General features: G+C 43.3%; 1 protein-coding gene across 3 annotated transcripts in view; it reads left to right on the top strand.

Moving 5' to 3' along the window:
• The window catches only part of TARS3 (threonyl-tRNA synthetase 3), a 30,398-nt gene extending 16,961 nt beyond the window's left edge, over positions 1 to 13,437 (top strand). For all 3 annotated transcript variants that reach the window (XM_084816728.1, XM_084816730.1, XM_084816729.1), the window contains exons 10-19: positions 1,651 to 1,749; positions 2,846 to 3,012; positions 4,455 to 4,617; positions 4,809 to 4,946; positions 5,053 to 5,130; positions 5,220 to 5,320; positions 6,949 to 7,053; positions 8,825 to 8,897; positions 9,800 to 9,914; positions 10,792 to 13,437. In XM_084816728.1, coding sequence (XP_084672854.1) covers positions 1,651 to 1,749; positions 2,846 to 3,012; positions 4,455 to 4,617; positions 4,809 to 4,946; positions 5,053 to 5,130; positions 5,220 to 5,320; positions 6,949 to 7,053; positions 8,825 to 8,897; positions 9,800 to 9,914; positions 10,792 to 10,937 — 1,185 coding nt within the window. In that variant the 3' untranslated portion in view covers positions 10,938 to 13,437. The remainder of the gene's footprint in view (positions 1 to 1,650; positions 1,750 to 2,845; positions 3,013 to 4,454; positions 4,618 to 4,808; positions 4,947 to 5,052; positions 5,131 to 5,219; positions 5,321 to 6,948; positions 7,054 to 8,824; positions 8,898 to 9,799; positions 9,915 to 10,791) is intronic.
• The last annotated feature ends 66 nt before the right edge of the window (positions 13,438 to 13,503 follow it).

Below are 13,503 nucleotides of genomic sequence, written 5' to 3' on the forward strand. Positions count from 1 at the left end.
ATTAGTGATGAATACTGCCTTTGTGAATGGCCACTGTACTTATTCTGTATACCAGGGTGCAGAACAATCTGGCCCGTGGAGCCACGGGTTCCTCCATGGGGCAGGGCTTAGCATCCAAGCCCCACTCCCTGAAGAAATCCTCATTGTCATCACCAATCTTCACATGGTGTCCCGAAAAGCCAGGGACTTGGCCGACACTGGGAGGAGCGGCTGGGAGGAGCGGCTTCTCCTCCCAACACCAGCTGAGCCCCTTTCTCTGTGCTGGGAGAGGTATGGAACTCCATGCCTCTCTCAGCCTGGAGAAAGGCTAAAATGAGCAGGGGAAGAGGCGATGATGCCAGTGGATGTGGCCAGCTTCCCCCTGCCCCCCATATTGCACCCTTGTTGTATACATTTGAGCTTTGCACAGAAACACTGGACTGTACTTGCATTTCATGGGTGTTTCAGCCCCACTGCTTACAATCCCCCCCCCACGCTATTATATTCTTCTGATGAAGTGTACGCTACTCCATGCAAGCTTATGTCACAATAAATCCAGTCCTTAAGGAGCCATAGGACTGTGTTCTGCTCCAACAGATTAGCACGGTTCCCTCTCTGGAATTGTTGAAGTGTATATAATAAAGAACCATTCCTATGTTTCCAGGGGGAAAGTATGACTTGAGGCTAAAACTCAGGATTGGCAAAATTCCCGTTGCTTGGTTATTTAAAAATGCAGCCATTGCTGATCCATCACTGCAGTGCTGTGTCAAGTGTGAAGCAGTTGTGTGATATTAGGGTTAAAATCAAAGAGAGTGGCTCAAACGCTTTTGCTTATAACCCAGCACCTGTCAGGTCTTTAGAGATGCGTGTTTGCTATCTGTTAATGAAAAATAGCCCTGTCACTGTTTCAAGTCCTTTTGATAGGTAAGTTTGAAAATACATTCCTTTGCTCAAAATACAAAGCTTGGGATCATCCTGTAGAAGTTAGATATAGCAAATTTCTAAATAAGAAATGTTGACTTCATGCAGTGCATAATTAACCTATGGAAATCATTGTCGCTGTATGTTCTGATAGTTGGTATCGTAAATTACTTTCTTAAGCACTCAAAGGCATTTCACCTCCATTAGCACAGGAATCTACAACACTGATGCACTTGTAGATATCTTTTATTAAAAAAAAAACCCTTTGCATACAACCTTCAGAAAACTGGAACACCAGTTTTTAAATTTAAATAGGTGTTCTGTAAGGAAGATGAGTATGTTTCTCTCCATATTGCAGATGAGGGGCTCAAGGATAGAAAGAGTGTGTTGTTCAAAGGTGCCGATAGCTCAGTCCTGTGCATGTTTACTCAGAAGCAAGTCCCACTGTGTTCAGTGGGATGTGGTCCCTTGTAAACGTGTTTTTGGAATTGCAGCTGTAACCACCCTCCCGCATTAGTTCTCTTCTATAGCTTTTGCCTCTGAGTACTGTAGCTATTGCAGAAAGAACTTTGGAGATTGCCCAAAAAAAGTGATTGCCCCTCACTGCTCTGCTATCTATCTCTATCCCAGCTCAGTTTCACCATAGAAGAATGGTAGATGAATGACATCCATGCTTGCATTTTACAACTTCATAAAATAAGAATGTTCTTTTCCTCTTTTAATTTCTGACATTTGTTTGTGTGGATTTAGGAACAAGAACTCTTCTTCTTTCATGATCTGAGTCCTGGAAGTTGTTTCTTTCTCCCCAGAGGCACTTTTCTTTATAATACGCTTATGGATTTTATCAAAGTAAGTGAATTTATTAAGCAAGAACAATTTAATATTGTCATATAGCACTTTTTTCCTGCAGAGAGATTCACATTGGTTACTTCTTGCATTAGCTGAAATTGTTTCTTTCATTTGTTACTTTGATTATGGCCATTAAGTATCCTATAAACCAAGGGTCAGCAGAAAGTAGATCTCCAGATGTCTGGGACTTCCCAGAAGTCCCTGCCAGCATGGCCAGTAGTCAGGAATGCTCAGAGTTGATGTCCAAAACATCTGGAGATCCACTTTCTGCTCACCTCTGCTGTAAACTAATGGCAAACTAATGCTCTGAGTGTGGATCTTTGTGTAGCCAAACTGGCACCATCCACACACAAGAGGGAGGTATCGATTGTCTTGGAAACCCAAGGTTTGCCAAAGTACCCCCCCACATCCCCCCTACAGACCCATTCTGTAGTCTAGTAAGACCATAGAATGCTAACTGATTGCTGTGGGTGGTAGTGGAATGCTGCAAGGCGAAGATGGAATGGAGATCCTGGAAAAGGGTATGGTTGGCTGGAACTTTGGACAGGACCACTCCACACTGCAACATTTTGTTGCAGGTCCCTCTTGTACCACTGAAGAGTGTTGTGTAGCAATTAAGAATGTTGGACTAGCACTGCAGAGCCTCAGGCTCCAATCCCTACTTGGCCATGAAGCTTACTGGGTGAGCTTTGGCCAGTCACTCCCTCTCTCAGCTGTACCTACCTCACAAGTTTATTATGAGGATCATATTGTGGGTGGTGGCGGTGGCAGGGAATCACCCAGAGCACTCTGGGGGAAGGGTGGGATAAAAATAAATTCCAAACAGGTATGTGCTTTGTGTGTATAAGGATATGCACATGTATTAAATGAACAAAAAGGAGCCATGCAGTTTTCTGTCTGCTGGACCAGATGGCCATTGGTCTGATCCAGGAAGGCTGTTCTTATTTGCAAGTCTAGTGTAAGCAAAAGCTTGGATGCATAAATACTTCCAAGGACTTCGCCGTAATTGTTGCTATGACTGAAGAGCAAAAGGGCCATTTTGTGTTTAGGAGCATTTTTTGCCTGTCGTTCATTAGATCTGGATTTACTTGTGCAGGAAGAATACCATCGGCGTAACTTCACTGAAGTGGTGTCTCCTAATATCTATAACAGCAAGCTCTGGGAGGCATCTGGTCACTGGCAGCACTACAGTGAAAACATGTTCTCTTTTGAGTCTGAGAAGGAAACATTTGCCCTGAAACCAATGAACTGTCCTGGACACTGGTTTGTGGTTCTTTTCATTACTGTTCCCAGTTATTTTGTTTTAATTTTGGACTGTGTTTTATCAATATTCACCCATCCACCATGGTTAGGAGTGCTTCTTAGACCCTGATTAGGAAACCAGCCTTAAAATCCAATTTCTCAACTGGGGTTTAGGAATATCTTGAACCGTGGTTAGAAATTATTGGGAGCAATAGAACCATAGCTACAGAAGGGGGCGGGGAGGAACTTGCATGTAAGAAGAGAGGGATGCAGGGTGGGGGGTCACAGGTGACCCTACAATGGGGTGAAGTGGTGCCTCAGGCATAGGGTTTTAGATGCCATCAAGGGTAGCACAACAGGAAGCATCTAGGTCTTTTTAGTGGGGTACTATCTGCCAGGATGATGTTGGATCAGTCTCTTGCGACCTTCTGCAGGCAGGTATGTTTTACCTACCAGTTTTTAGGTTTTTATTGTTATTTTGTATTTTGCCTCAATATTTACTGTTAGCTGCCTACTGCACCACTTGGCAGAAAGGCAGGATGCCTCTTTAATAAATACAATAAACAACTTCCCTGACTAAATCCTGTCAGTGTCATATGCTGGCTGGGGAATGCTGGGAGTTGTAGGACTTTTTTCTGTCTAAATAGGCATAGGATTGCACCCTTAATTTATTTAGGAAATGTGTATGTTGCACTTTCTCTCTAAAAAGACAATTGAGGACATGGCTCATCAAACTTTCTTCCTCACTTTCAAAAGCCCTTATGTCAACAAAATGTGGCTAAGGGCAACGGTGAGCTGGTGTGGTATAGACATATGTAGGACCTAGGTTCAAATTTTCACTCGGAGCCAAAGTATGTATGACACAGCAGATCCATAATATATTTAGTTTTATCTTAAAGCAAGTGGAGGGGCCTCTGGATCTGTTTGATTAATACCAGCTTCTGGGGAGATGGGGGTGCATTTAGATTGGAAAATAGCATTGGGGTAGGTTAAAAGAAAACCCTGCACCCCTGGTCCAGTCAAACCTGGAGCTCCTTGCACATGCTTTAAAGTAGGGGATGGGCAACTTCTGGCCCTCCAGATGTTTTGGCCTACAGCTCTCTTGATTGCCTATGCTAGCTAGGGCGGATGGGAGTTGTAGGCCAAAACATCTGGTGAGTCACAAGTTGCCCACCCTGGCTTTAAAGTAAAAATACATTTCTTATCATGGATCGTATGGTTTAAGAACTGTAATTTTAAAAAGTAAAAATAAAGATGTCAGGAGAACCAGTCTTGGCTCTCCATTTCATGGCTGGTTTGGCATTCATTTGTCAGCCACTCGCCATGTCTTGGCTTGCCTCACAGGATTGTTGTGAGGATAAAATAAGGAAAATCCATCAGGAGGAAGAGCAAGAAACCAATGGGGTACATACATCAAGCTGAGCATGGATACTTGACGTAACAAACATTTACTTCTCTCCTAGCTTGATGTTCGCCCATCGTCCCCGGTCCTGGAGGGAGATGCCGTTAAGATTTGCTGACTTTGGTGTTCTTCATCGAAATGAACTTTCAGGGACGCTGAGCGGTCTGACCCGGGTTAGGCGCTTCCAACAGGATGATGCCCATATCTTTTGCACAATGGAGCAGGTTAGGAGCCTGTGTTGGGATTGCTGCAACAGATGAAGGGTTTGTTTTTTCTAACATAGGGAGGGGAGTTCATGATAAGCGAGTATTGAAACTTCAGTGTTGTTTAAGTGCTACATAGATGACAGCTTTTATGACAAGTTTCCCTTTAATGTTGCAATTTTCACCGCAATTATTTGTATCTTAAATTTCAGATTGAAGAAGAGATTAAAGGTTGCCTGAATTTCTTGCAGTCTGTGTATGCCACCTTTGGTTTTACCTTCCAACTACATCTTTCCACAAGACCTGACAACTTCCTAGGGGAAAAGGAACTCTGGGATCATGCAGAGAAGGTAATGTAGGAAAAGATTAAATACTTCCATTCAAAGAAAGAGGCCTTGAAGCACAGTGACCATGTTTATATTGCTGACATTTCAACTTGGTGTAACTTGCCCTTAGCAACTTCAAAGCAGCCTGGATGACTTTGGGGAGCCCTGGAAGCTAAATCCAGGAGATGGAGCATTTTATGGTCCCAAGGTTAGTAACTGTTCATGCTTCTGCTTCTTGCTGAAACTCCTTAGCGGGAGATAAATGGTTGAAAACGGTGCTACCCTTGTCCTTTGCAGATTGATATTAAAATCAGAGATGCTATTGGTCGATACCATCAGTGTGCTACGATCCAGCTTGACTTCCAGCTCCCTATCAGATTTAATCTTACTTATGTAGGGTAAGTTTGCAAAAGAATCATTTTCAGCCCTTTCTGGGCCTGATTCAAAGTGCTGGTATTAACACTCAGAGCCCTAAATGACTTGGGGCCAGGTTATGTGAAGGATTGCCTCCTCCCATATGTACCTGCCCAGACCCTAAAATCATATTCAGGGGTCCTTCTCCAGGAACACCTGCCAAAAGAGATAAGGCAGGTGGCTATGAGGAAAAAGGCATTTTCTGCTGTAGCACCACGGTTGTGGAACAAACTCCCAAGAGAGGTTTTCCTGGTGTCTACATTGTAGTCTTTCTGGTGCCAGGTAAAGACCTTTTTATTTTCCCAGGCATTTTTAGTGTTTTAGCATTCCAGTTTTTTAGCTCTGCTGTCTTAAATCTGCTCTTGCGTTTTAAATATCTGCACTACTGCTAGGTTTTCCTCTAGTTGTATTTTTATTCTGTAGCTTTAATCTGTTATATTTTATATTGTATTTTCTGTTGTATTTTTGTAGTTTTAATTTTGTGAACTGCCCAGAGACCTTAGGCTATTGGGCGGTATAACGAAATAAATAATAAATTTTAGAACTTGACATGTTTGGACATGTAGGCCCCAAAACTAGCAAGGAGAGTGGAGGGATTGGAGGAGGCTGCAAACAGACCTAGAGGTACTGAGATACTGTGATTTTCCTCCTCCCCCAATCAGGTATAAACACAGCAACAGGCATAAATATGGGACAGGGGAATGCAAAGGAACTCAGAAGCAATGAGCTTGAGCAGAGACTGTGAAAACTAGGTGAGGATGTGACAGGAGACTTAGCCAGGCTTAGAGAATCTGACCCATACTTATTTATTACCATTGTTTAATATTTAATACCTCGCTCTTCAGTCCAGGGACTTTCAGAGCTGCTTATAGTAATTAAAACAAATAAGGAAGAATAAGGGAGCCATTGCAGATATTTGGGGATGGGGTGATATGATCAGAGCAGTGGGAGAGGGGGATGATTTGAGGCATGGTGTTATGAATTGGCCAAAGAAGAAAGAATGACTGGAGGGATGATGGGAGGGGGAACCAGCTTCAGCAATTTGGTGCAAAAGAATGGATGGATGATGGGAAGTGTGTTGTATGCTCTGTAAATGGAATGGAATGTGCTAGAATGGCACTCAGTTGTGTGAAATAGCATGGTAGAATTTTAGTGAATGTATTAGGGCCGCGGTGGCTTAGTGGTTAAGATGCTGAACTGCAGACCGGAAGGTCGGCGGGATAGCAGTTCGAGACCTGAGTGCCGCGTGACGGAGTGAGCTCCCATCTTCAGTCCTAGCTCCTGCCAACCTAGCCGTTTGAAAGCAAGAAATTGCAAGTAGATAAATAGGTACCGCCTCGGCGGGAAAGGTAACAGCGTTCCGTGCACCTTGGTGTTCAGTCATGCCGGCCACATGACCACGGAAGCGTCTTCGGACAGCGCTGGCTTTTCGGCTTAGAAACGGGGATGAGCACCGCACCCTAGAGTCAGACACGACTGGTTGGGGACACCTTTACTTTTTAAGGAGGATCCACAACTCGGGTGAAAGAGGGGGAAATACCCATGTTCAGTTCAATAGCAACAGCATTGCTTGTATAACCTATTCCACCTTTTGACTTCCTTTCTTTTTCAGGAAAGACGGAGACGACAAGAAAAGGCCAGTAATCATCCATAGAGCTATTTTGGGCTCAGTGGAGCGAATGATTGCTATTCTGGCAGAAAACTATGGTGGAAAATGGTGCGTAGCAGAGGTGTGCAGTAACTGGGAACGGTTCTGAAAGTTTCAGAAAGTAAAAGGCTCCCTGTAGTCCTGAACACAGACCAGGAAACAGAGTTATATATGAAAGAAGTTTCTCAGAGAGGTCATAGCCAAAATCTGGGTGAAGAAGGCAGAGATGTGCCTTTTTTAGAGCAGGAGGGTCACTCTGGAGACAGCCTTACCGCATTCATTTGGAACATAGCTGTTAGTCAAGTCCTGGGGCTGTGGGGGGAATGGCTCTGCAAGTTTGAAGCAGGAGCTATAGTGCTTATTGGCTGACCCCACTCCTGTCATGTCATTGAGAAACCTCTCTCCTCCACCAACATAATCCCAGAGCAGTTCTGTACACTTTCCACCCAGAATAAACAAACAAATCCTTCTATGTTGATAAGGCATCAAATGAACAAATACATGCATGAAGAATTCACCAGGTGCTTTTTTAAAAATAAAGTTGGACAGCCTCCCTGCTGAAGCTTGGGTGGGACAGGGGCAAGCTTCATAGCTGAGCCCATGTTTGATTCTTTGGTAAGTGAGTGATTCGCAAGGAGGAAGCTATTATTATTATTATTATTATTATTATTATTATTTATTAAATTTATTAATCGCCCCTCTGGCTGGTCACCCAGCCACTCTGGGCGATGTACAAAGCATATAATAAAACAGTTTAAAACAATAAAATTCTACAATAAAAACATTTTCTAAAATACCCTAACCCACCCTAAATGCCTGCCTGAACAACTACGTTTTTAATGCATGGCGGAAGCTAATTAAAGAGGGGGCATGGCAGAGTTCCCTAGGGAGGGAGTTCCACAGAGTGGGGGCCACCACAGAAAAGGCCCTCTCCCTCATCCCCACCAGTCTAGCTGTCCTGGCTGATGGGACAGAGAGAAGGCCATCCGAGGCTGATCTTGTTAAGCGGCCTGTCTGGTGCTGCTGGAGGCGCTCCTTAAGACAGGCTGGGCCGGAACCATATAGGGTTTTAAAGGTCAAAACCAACACCTTGAATTTGGCCCGGAAAACAACTGGTAACCAGTGCAACTCTTTCAGCACTGGAGTGATGTAATCTCGCCGGTGGCTGCCTTTAATCAGGCGAGTCGCCACGTTCTGTAGACCCAGCTAGACCCAATCCATAGCCAAAGGACATGCTGCAAACTCTGTTTTCATGTTTGCCCTGTGTTATGCTGTGGACCTTCCTGGGGTAACTCCTTGAATGGTATCCTGAAAACTAGCTTGAGTGGCTGGGTTCCCTTGAGTTAATCCTGCACCATTGATTTTATGTCAGTATCATGGCTTTTGGAGGAGAGGAGGTGGATGGTAAACAGGATAGATTTTCGTGGCTTCTTCCCATGCATCTGGCAGTATGATGCTGCTGTAGCTGCAATAAGATAGACCACTGTTTGCATCATGGCAATTGAAGCATGTTGTTTGGAGCAGAGGAGCACGTGCGATATTCAAAATGTGATGTATTCTGTATTGTCATTCTAAGTGATTTCATGAATTGGGGCAGAAAACAATCAAAATATTCCACCAATAGTCACTTATGCAGCCTAGCTGAGATGAAGTTTCTTCGACTTTGAACCAGTTTTGTTCCATTGACCCAAATTGGGATAAACCTACTCAAATCAAACTACTTCAGGTTGAAGATTGAGCTGTAGATAATGCAGTCAGTTTTTAAATATCACTGATAAACACTGATGTGAAGGAATGTTTACGGTAGTTGAATATTCACTGTGTTTCTTATTTTGGCCAGGCCTTTTTGGCTCTCTTCTCGGCAGGTCATGGTGATTCCTGTCAGCCCTGCCTGTGAAGAATATGCTCAGCAGGTGAGAGCAGAAATGTGTGCCGAAAGGAAGTGTGTGTGTGTGTGTGTGGTGAGGGGGGTGGGATTCCAAGTGCACAATATAGAAAACATTGGTGTAGTATTCAAGTAGTATTCAGGTGTAATAATGAATGACTGTAATTTTCAGAAAACTTCAGTACAGTGAAGTTGCTCTTTCTAAAGTTGGTTTGAACAGTAAAAAAGAGGGATCTGCAAATGGTTTCTCTGCTAAATTTTAATGATATTTCTAAAGTCTGAGTTATACTCATTCATTTCATTTTCACTTTTTATGTACAGTGCCCAGACCCTTATAGGGCAGCATAGGAATACTATAAATAAATGCTGCCCGTAGGCGCAGTTTTCAAAACGAAGCACATGCTTCAATACTGTACAAGAGCCATTTTTAAACTGTGTTGCAAGGAACTCTGGGCTTCTTTAGCAGCTCATGGGTTCTGCACTGAGATGATCGGCAATGGTGGCCAAGGTTCTCAGAAGGACGTCTTCTTTTCCATTAGAGATGACAGGGATCTTAGAAGGAGTCTTCTAGAATTTACTCTCACTGGGCCTAGGCCAATGGTGTGATCTCTAAGAAGAACCATGCTGGATCAGACCAAGGTCCATGTAGTCTAGCTTTCTGTTCACATAGTGACAAACCAGCTGCCCACAAGAAAACCACAAGCAGACATGAGCACAGGAGCACCCTCCAAGCTTGGATGGTTCCCTCTGTAAATGGGGAGTGTCATTTAGAACACATCCCACAATATATCTGGCAGCATGCATGGGGGTGCATAGCAGACACAGTGTTCAGATTGCCCTGGAAAAGTGTTCCATGAGCACCGGAATCTTTGCATAGAGGTAATATTATCAAATCATAATATCAACCCATTTTAACATTTCTTTCTTTAGGTCTGTAGTGACTTTTTTGAGGCTGGATTTATGGCTGATGTTGATCTAGACCAGAGCTGCACGTTAAACAAGAAGATACGAAATGCACAACTGGCTCAGTATAACTTTATTTTTGGTATCTATGAGTTCTTTTTAATTATCTCATCCCTTTTTCAGACAAAAAACCCATGATGGCTAGTACATGTAAGAGAATGTCATTGAGGTTGGTGGTTAGAAGGAAGAGCCCTCATAAGAAGAGCCCTGCTGAATCCTACCAAAGGCCTGTCTAGCCCAGCATTCTGTTCACACAGTTGTAGTGTGAACCCGCCAAGTGTGGCTTGTTGGGTTGGCTGACAAGCCACCCACAACCCTAAAACAGCCCATGGGTTCTGGCTGGCTTGTCAACCGCTCCAAGAACTCATCCTTGCCAGGTTCACACATAATGAGAAGCTACAGTATGCCCTTGCCACGCCCTGAATATTCAAAATGGTGGCATCCACCACAACAAGAAATCCCACAGAGAAATTCAGCCACGGTGGCTTCTCGTTACATGAGAACCAGGCCACTGTAGCTACTGGCTATAAGAGCTCTGGATTCTGTATATTCATATGAGAACTCCCTAGTCATTTGCTGAGCTACTGAGAAGTGTAAAAACTGTCAGTATACAAGGCCTTGGGGCACATGGAGATGTTGATGGAAAAGAGGTGCAGAGAAGGGAGGAGCTAGTACCCTCACAGCGCGAGTGAGTGATGTGTGTGTGTGTGAGAAAGCAGTGCATCAACTGGTGGCACATGTGAGTGAATAAAGAGGATGTATAATGAACAAGCACATCTGTGCATTTTCACAGGTCCCCTCTTGTAATTCATCATATAGCATGATGCTAAGCATTACTCAGAGATAACCTTGTTGGATACAGTGGGACTTCCTCCTAAGTAAGCATGCATAGGATTGCAGCTATAGAAGGCATCATGCCTGTGTCCCACGTAATGTTGCTCTGCTTTGTTCTTTTGAAGTGGTTGGAGAAAAGGAGAAAGCCAACAATGCTGTGAATGTGCGAACGAGAGACAACAAGGTCCATGGAGAAGTTTTGGTCACAGCTGCCATTGAAAAACTAAAGAAGTTGAAAGTGTTGCGTACTTTACATGCAGAAGAATTCTAGTTATTGCCTGCAGAAATCGCACTGAAAGGGGAAAATCGGCCCTATTCTAACCATGTTTACTTGGAAATAAGGCCCCCTGAGTTTGGTAGGCCTTACTTACTGGCAGGCACGCTGAGGGGTGCAGCTGTGGATTAGAGCAATAGCCTGATGCTAAAGTACTTCTTGACGTTCAGAAAACAAAACATGTAGCTGATGCAGGTTCTTTTGAGATACTGTGAAAAGGTGGGAATGTTGTTAGATATCTTGTTAGATCCCACTGAGAATTCCATGCATCTGGTTTGTTTTTTTTAAGTTCCATAGAAAATTGGCTTGTATGCTACAAAATCTTTTATTATCAACATCATTATCAGTTTATTTGTATGCTGCTTCTGCATGGTAAAACCATGCTCAAAATAGCTTATAGCAACATTTTTAAAAATTACCCAGTAAAATACACTGATAGGTAATGGAAGGTCTCAAAATGTATTTAGACATGCCACTGCTTCTGCTAGTGATTGCTGAGGAGAGTAAAATCTCAAAATGGAATATTTGTCGTATGTTTTACTTATTTTGAACCTGTATTGAGTTGACTTATTTGTGGGCAATCTCACTTGTTCATATTAGTGTCCCTCACCTGTATGTTGTAGATGCCTTGATGTGTTTAAATGTCTTGGCACAAAGGTCAAGCAAGTGCAGAGTGACTCAAGTCTGGAAAGCCGCTAGCCCTTCCATCAAGGTCAAATTCTACATGATGCAGCGGCCCGGCCATCTCACATGAATGGCTGTGCTGTGGTTCTGTGCCATGTGTGGGAAATCTCTAGATTCAGCATTTGTGACTTTGGGGGCACGATCCAAAGGACGTTGTTCTGCTCGAGCATCACCGAAACAAACAGTAGTGGTATGTATTCTGTGATGCTCCCATTCCTCCCAGAAGGGCTTGCATAGAGCAACACCTTAGTGGGTCATGCCTTGTAACATGTTTTATTTATTGGTACTTTCTTGAATTGTTCTCCCTGCTTTGGAGCATCCAAGAAACCGACGTACCAATTCTAGGTTTGAAGCTTTAAAGTTTAGTTACAGTGTAATGAATGTGTTTTGCCTCCTTTCTGGGTTGAATAAAATTTCAGTACTCAAATGTGGTGATACAGTCTTGTCAGTTTCTTAATTGAAATAATGTGGTTGAACTAGGGGTATCACTATTTACCTAGATGTATACTTTCTGTTCCTTTTTAAAATGTGAAATGCTGTTTCACTACTGTTGACTTGCTGCTGCTGGGGCCATGGGAAAGCTAGAGGAAAGCTGATTCCAAGACAATTCTACTGGCTGCACCATCTTTTGAAAAGTGAATATGATTTTTAAATGGCAACCATTTTAAGAAAAAATTATTCTTCTGCACAGATTACCAAAGGCTTAAGGTGCAATCCTATGGTTCCTGGGCAGGCATCCCAGGGTCCATAGGATAAATAGGACCTCTCCTCTGAGGGTGGAGAGAGAGAGAGGTCCAACCTTGGAAGGGGAATCCAACCTCGGAATTACCTTGTTTCTTAAACTCATTTTACAACCAAAACCCCTCTCAGCACCTCTGGAAAGCTCCACAGCTTGTGCCTCTCCAGCATTAGAGAAAGGGGAAAGCAAGCAGATTGTGGGGGTATGGCAGGGATGGATCCAAACAGGATCCAAAGCCTTCCCTGTCCCCAAACACTCACCCCAGCATGGGTATGTGCGTGCCTGTGTGGGAGAATTTACACTAGCCATGGAGCTGGAATAAATAATTTCCCTCCCATTGCAAGCAATCAGAGGGAAATAGTTTTATTATTATTTTTTTAAAAACCGAAACAGGATGAACAAGAGGTGAATGCTGCTCCTCCCTTGCTACTCTGCCAGAATGAGACTGACAGGGCTTTGGGTACAGCAGAGGCTCCAGTATTAGAGATTTATTTATTTATTTATTTAATTTCTTAATTGCCCATCTGGCTGGTCACCCAGCCACTCTGGGCAATGTACAATAATACAACAGTTTAAACCAATAAAATTCCACATTCCATATTTATACAGTTACTCATGGCGCTGAACATTTTTCTTCCCCTCCTGCTATAACTCGTCAGGGGTCAATCAAACTGGTGGATTGTAGAGTCAGGAAAGACAAAAGAACATACTTATGTTACCAGGCCTGGACTGTGGATCGCTGGCCTTGCGATTCCAGCACACTCTTTGCATAGCATGTATTCAGTCATTTCATTTTCATCCCACCCTTCGTTTAAGAAGCACAGGAATGCATACAAGAGAGATGGCTTGCTCATTTTTAAAATCACCCATTGTGTTTCAGGCCTGCATTGTGAGGGATTTGGGGATTATGCAAATAAAATATTTTTTTTCCAACAGCCTTTTCCCCCCCTTAAACTCATTTTACTACCAACCCCCCCCCCCCCCCGCCAGCAACCAATTTTTCATTACAGGTTGGAGATGATAATCAATTACATCTTTGCTTTCTCATACTACAAAATAAACACTGAATGGAGTAGTCTCGTGTGTGTGTTTTGTTTGTTTGTAGAGTCAATCTAAGTACAGATGGTAACCAGCGCTCAA

Source organism: Heloderma suspectum, chromosome 11, assembly GCF_057233095.1.
Source record: "Heloderma suspectum isolate Gila_16-S chromosome 11, 16-S_ref, whole genome shotgun sequence".
Classification (NCBI taxonomy): domain Eukaryota; kingdom Metazoa; phylum Chordata; class Lepidosauria; order Squamata; family Helodermatidae; genus Heloderma; species Heloderma suspectum.